General features: G+C 42.9%; 1 protein-coding gene across 2 annotated transcripts in view; it reads left to right on the top strand.

Moving 5' to 3' along the window:
- Positions 1-2,716: 2,716 nt before the first annotated feature.
- The window catches only part of ARHGAP18 (Rho GTPase activating protein 18), a 173,797-nt gene continuing 170,043 nt past the window's right edge, over positions 2,717-6,470 (top strand). Inside the window, exon 1 of one of the 2 annotated variants that reach the window (XM_006144268.3) lies at positions 2,717-2,899. In XM_006144268.3, coding sequence (XP_006144330.1) covers positions 2,787-2,899 — 113 coding nt within the window. In that variant the 5' untranslated portion in view covers positions 2,717-2,786. The remainder of the gene's footprint in view (positions 2,900-6,470) is intronic. The other variant, XM_006144269.3, reaches the window with a different exon arrangement.

Here is a 6,470-nt window from a genome sequence, read left to right as displayed (position 1 = left end):
ATCAACCAACCTTTTTTTCCACATAAAAACATTAAAAAGACAATATTCATACTATTACTCATTTGCCTTTTGTCTTTCTCTTTCTGTAGTTTTCGTTTTACTTGAACTGGTAAACATTTCATTATAGCGTAGTACTAATGTATGCATGCGATGCACTTGTCCAGCATTTCTCATTTAAATATAAGACTTTGGGGAACATTTAAGAGCATGCTAAATTGATTCAAAATGTCATCCAGTCACCATTTGTCAAAGACTCGGTATGGAGAAGGAATTAAGTTAGATGCACAAGGAAGGGAAAAGGATGATGGGACGGAAGGGAATGGTGTCTGTCAGACGAGATGGGAAGAGTCACATGCATAAGTAACAAGAATGTCCAGTGAGCCGTTCTTAAGGTTGGAACTGGCTGTGTTGGTGATGGGGAGTCAGTGCAAGTCTTTAAGCAAATAGACACCATGGGGGCCATCGTGGTTATGGTAACAGTGTTCAAAATAACTTCGAGAAGGCAGGAGCGGAACTAAAAGGGCTGTTGTAAGATTAGAGCTAAGATCTAATTATAGGACCGAGAGGTGGTTTGCAAAGGGAGCAGAAAGAAGACGCCAGGTACAGACCTCTGGAAGTGGCCATGGAAAGGCTGAGCACTAAGTACGAGGGAAAGGAGGCAAATAAAACCAGCTCTATTTAGGGACAGTTTTGAAATCGAGAGTTCATTATAGATATGAAAGAGAAGGACTTTAAATTGTAAATACTTTGAGTGTGTGTAGGTATGAACATTTATTTCTTCTCATGATTCTTTAAAGTATAAACAATCAATAAATACACATTTATGAAATGATGAGGATGAAAGCTTGTTTATGAGGAATATAAGATAAGCAGAGCAGAAGATCATAAAGATCAATAAACAAAAAAAAATTCAATTCAGAAGAGAGTAAGACGCTTTTTAGGAGAGAAAAACCGAAACTTCTTTCTCTCTCTTTTTATTTTAACTTTTGAGCTTGTCTTTTGAAAATAAAATACAAAAAGAGTTGGAGAAAAAGAATGGCATTTAGCACAGAATTCTGTTCAAATTTAGCTTTTGGGACTTAACCTGTGCTATCTTAGTCAAGTTACTTAACCTATCCCCTAACCAAACTTTCATATCTATGTGAAATGTGGATGATAATAGTACCTATCTTGCAGTGTGTGTGTGAGAGAGAGAGCGAGAGGGAGGGAGGGAGGGAGAGAGAGAGAGACAGAGAGAGAGAGAGAGAGAATAACTTATTTTTAGAATGAGATAGTTAACTGAAAATACTTGTCTCAGAGCTGGGCACAAAATCGGTGCTCAACAAATGGTAGGTCCATGTTTCAGTCTCGGCAGTAATAGGTAACAGGATATTGGTGTGACTCTCTTTGGTATTGGAGATAGTTTTGATAACACCAGCTATATATTGGGCATTGGCTTTTATGTCGAAGAAGAGGACATTCCAGAGCACACAGTCACTTTTGAGGGCACTTAAAGGACACAAGAGGTAAAGCTTTTCTTGTTGGCCTTATTGTACAGTTTTGTTACAGGTTCATTTTTTTTTTTAATAATTATTTATTTTATTTTATTTTTATTCATTCATTCATTTTTTAATTTGACTAGAGAGAGACAGAGGGTGAGAGTGAGAGAGAGAGGAAGTGAGAAAGCAAGCCACCAGATTCAGGACTAGAAACCTAGTCGGCCATGTGTCCAGGGTCTTAACCACCTTGCCACCCGCTGGTCCCGGTTCATTGATTTTTGCTACAGTTATTTATTTATTTATTTATTTATTTATTTTCAGAGAGGTTTTTTGCTCTAGGACTTGTGCACTCACCTGTGAGACAGAGACAGAAAGCAAATAATCACTCTCCAGGGGCAATGGCCACACTACAATCGCCTCTCCTCCATTCTCATCTGGGAATTTGGGGTTTATAAACACCCGCCCATGGGTGAGGTTTTTTTTTTTTTTTTTTTTTTTGGTGAGTTTTTAACATGAGTATGCTCGCCAGACAGACAGAGACATAGAGACAGAAAGCGAGAAATCACCCCCCAGGGAGGATGGTCAAGCCGCAATCCCTTCTCCTCCATTCTCCTCTCGGGATCTTGGGCACGCATGCACAAGCGCCTGGCATGAGTTTTAAGGCACCGGGTCCGGGACGCGAACCGAGGTCGACTACGTGGGAGTCCAGCGACATAGCCATTACGCTAATTGCTGGTTCTCCCATGGGTGAGTTTTAAGCCTCCAACCACGGTGGAATGGGAATACAGTGAAGTAACCATTATGTCATCCACTGGTTCCGCTATGGTTAATTGTAATCCCAAGAGTGAAAGGGTTAAGAAATGCCCTTACTCATGTTACACGAAGTAGCAGGAATTATCAGATAGAAAAATAAATTAGGAAGGAAAAAAGAAAAAGCCTCTGCAGTAACTCATTGTTTCCTAACCAAGATGGTTTGTACTTAACGTTGACGGGCTGAGTGTATAATCTGGGAGTTCAATCAGATCTGAATAACCCGGGACTGGGGGCGACCAGTATCCTCAACCCCACCTCCTTTAACCGAAGCCTCCCAGACTGGAATTGCACCGAGTTGAAACAATACTTTGAGTCACAGCTTCTAATTGGAGAGCCAGGAAGTCCTTCATTGCAGAGACCCCGCCCCTCCCATGTGAATCGCCAGCCCCGGGGGAGGAGCTGGCCGATGCTAATGAGCAAAGTTGCCAGGCGAGGCAGGAACTTCATTCTCCTTCTCGGTGTCAGGATCTCAGAAAGTATGCCCCTTCTCTCACCATGAGCTGGCTGTCCAGTTCCCAGGGAGTTGTGCTAACTGCCTACCACCCCAGCGGCAAGGACCAGGCCGTAGGGGGGAGCCAGGCACAAGGGGGTGAGGAAGCCACCTCGAGGTAAGCCCTGGCATTTGAAAGCCGGAAAAACAAAACAAAAACCTTTTACCTGCTCCAGGAAAAAAAAGTGACAGGAAAGTTGGTGTCGGGAGAAGGGAATTAACATCGGCACTTGGAACCTGATCTCATGCAGCAGCAGAAATATTTGGCGTGGTCTGTATGTACTTTTTCATCTCCTCCAGGCCAAGTCAGAAATAGCCCATATGATTCCTGGTGCAGATGGACAAGGAGGGACTGGGGATGTGGCTGTGTGGCTATGGTGCTAGTTACTTAGCAGGTGCAATTGTGAATGCTGAAAGATCAAATGACTGTATCTAAAACACTTCCTATGAGATGAAATTCTTGAATGGGCTCAGGCACAGCCACTGGAACTGTTCACTGGGAAAGTCTGCCAAAACGCGAGGAAGCTGTTCACTGTACAAGCTGTTGTTGTTAGTGTGTGTGTGTGTTTTCCCTCTCCTCGCTGAAAGCAAACCTCTTAGGCAAAAAGCCCAAGACACTGGCCTGTGGCAGTATGTTTCGCATTCTTTTGTGTATGTGGGTTTTGCTTTTTTCTTGCCAGGCTTTCAAAAAGCAGTTTTTGTCAGGACATAGTACTTCGCTGCTGGAGTGAAATGTGGTTAATGTTAAATCACTTTATAGGCAGGGAGGGCAAATGTTCTGTAGACCACTGGGGTGCGGAGTACCTTTCTCCCTATCTGTGTACTTTGCTCTGTTTTCCAAAGGCTTCTTTTTCCTTTCTGTCCTTAATGACCTTCTCACTAGCTGGACATTTCTACCTCCAGCCTTAGAATATAAATGGTAAATATTGGCATGGAAGACTGCAGAAAGCAGATGTGAACCTAGTAGCCTGGGACACTAAATTAGTTATCAGTAAGCACATTTCCTTCTGATGCTTAATGTGATAATAAAGCCTTCTTTGTTCGGATGTGACTTACGCCTGTGCCTCAAGCTGAAATAATGCCTTCTTTCATTTGTTTTAAAACCCCCAAATATGAGGGAGGGAGAATAATCAAAGGCATGGCTGTAATACTCAAGTTTGGACTTCCCAGGGAGTCCAGTCGTTTCTCACACAGTCCCCACAATATGTAGTCCATTGAATGAATTCATCTCCACAGGTTCAAGGGAATTGCTGCTTCTGTTTTAGGTGTGTTATCGCTTTATTTTCTGTCATTTTAAATAGTGTCTGTGTGTTGGTCACTTTTCTGCAGTAAGCCATCACAACTCCAACCCCCCGCCACCCCCGCAACCGTAACTTAGGTTCCACATGGCAGTCAAAATGGCCAGAATTGTGCACGCTCAGCGCGCCCTCCGATGACTTTAGATCTGAGCTGACTCCAGGATCTTCACGGTGATGCATAGAACCTTAAGACCAAACCACACATGTCACCTTGAGGATTCACACCCCAGGGACTAGGCCTGTTGTTGCAAGATCTATAGTTCTAGGCCTTTGCCCTGGGGACTGAGTATAAGGGTCTTCATAAAGTTCTTGGAAAATGAGTATAGTGGATTTCGAAATGTCTTTGCACTAAATAAATTTGTACTTTTTTACACAAACTTTTTGAAGTCCCTACGTGTTAAGATGAAGTTTGCAGTTTTGCAGCTTGTGGGGGGCCTATATTTGAGAGGGTGGTGAGAATAAGGGAGGAACAGGTCGTTCTCCACCTGTGATGAAGCAGAGCGAGTGGCACAGGGTGGCAGGGTGGCAGCTGCCCACACGAGTGCTCTTTGTAGGGCTGCGTCTCTGAATCTGCTCCCAGATGTCCCCTGCCATAGTGCTTGTCTGTGGCACCCCATATTATACCATTCGATTAGAATCTTAGGAGCAGCTATTGGTATTGGCAGAAGATAGGAGCCCAGTTTGAGCACTGGGAGGAAACTCAGGAAGGAGGGACAGTTCTCATGAGCTTTTGCCCTTAAGCGTGGAATAATTGATCAGATAAGCTTATCTTCCTTAGGGAGGCACCCTGTTTAACCTGGGAGAGTTTTGATACTAGAATTGACGTGAGGGTGGGATGAATGGACAGAGGAGGGATCTGAGGATGGGATGGAATCATCAATGATCAGTGGAAGATGGTGATGGGAAGGGAAATTTGTTGGACGTTGGCCCTGTCTCCCGTTAGTCAACTGGTGTTTTAAAACATTGGGAAGCTACTTGATGGTTGATGTCTATTTTAAAAAGTTCTCCAAAAAGTAAAACCACACCAAACCCAAACAGACAAAATTCTTAAAAGGAAGCTAAATGAGACTCTACATTGCCCTCTTACCTATGTAAAAGTGAGAGGGAGCACAAAAGTCTATTTTGTTTAATGCAAGATTTTGCACCTTCTAAATAATATGTATTTTTTTTTCTTAGGTTTTTTTCCATAGGATGCATGCACTTACTGGAGAGAGGCATAGAGACAGCAAGAGGGAAGTGAGAACTTACCCCCCCTCAGTCAGGGGATACAGTGGGGTGGAGGTAGGGTGGGAATGGGGTCGGGATGGCAATCCCTTCTCCATTCTCTCCAGATTTGGAGCATGCAATATGTGCTTTGAAGAACTATTTAGGCAAATATTTAGTTCAGTAAGATAAACTCATGTATATTTAAGCTATTTAAAAAGTGGAAAGGGAGGGGCAGCAGATTGCATGGTAGTTAAGGTGGCTGGATCCCACGTGGGCAATCAAGCATTTTGAATCTCGGACCCAGTGGCTTATAAATTATGCCAGGCATGTGTGTGTGCATGCCCAAAATCTGGAAAGGAGAATGGAGAAGAAGGGATTGAGGAGTAGCCATACCCCACCCCTGCCCTCGAGGGTGATTTTTTGCTTTCTCTCTCTCTCTCTCTCTTTGGTGAGTGCGTATATCCTATACCAAAAACTGAAAAAATATATATGTATATGTATGTGTGTGTGTGTGTGCGCGTGTGTGTGTGTATATATATATATATACACACAAGTCTAACCTCTGTGACACAATTAGTAGCATGATGTAGGACTGAGGAGGTTGAAGCCACATTCTGGCTGTAGTTCAAGTCCGGACTAGTCTGGTCAGCCTGAAAATATGCCAGGCTTGTAGCCAGGATCCTGGCAAGCTGGAGGACTAAAGGAAGGGGATCGTGGCATGACAGAGCCCTGCGGATGGTGCTTCTCTCTCTTTCCTCTCTCTCTTTTTTTCTTTCACCCATGTACATGCTGTGTCATGAATTCCTGAAGTGTAAAGTGCTATGTATATGATTTAGGATATTTATAGGAAGCTAGATGTTTAGCTTTGTCTTACCAAGATCTTTTGTATTGTTTTGGTCTTTTGAAAACTTGGACTAGTAGAGAATTAATATTTTGCAAGTAACCTGTTAGTCTAAAAGTCCCTCCATTCCATTATCCCTCGTTATCAGAAGATATTCATTGGATGTCAGATTAAGGAATTCCGCCCAACCCTGATTAGAGCCTCTCAAATATTTATAGAATCTTGTTTGCATGTTTCCTCTTCAAAACATCAGGGATTTCAAGAAATCTCTTAAGATTAGTTGTTCTGGCTGACTTGTACACAGTCAGATATTTCCAAAGGAAACCACATTTTTTGAGTCACTA

Source organism: Tupaia chinensis, unplaced genomic scaffold (assembly GCF_000334495.1).
Source record: "Tupaia chinensis unplaced genomic scaffold, TupChi_1.0 Scaffold000117_2, whole genome shotgun sequence".
NCBI lineage: Eukaryota > Metazoa > Chordata > Mammalia > Scandentia > Tupaiidae > Tupaia > Tupaia belangeri.
This window is presented reverse-complemented; position numbering and strand designations above follow the sequence as displayed.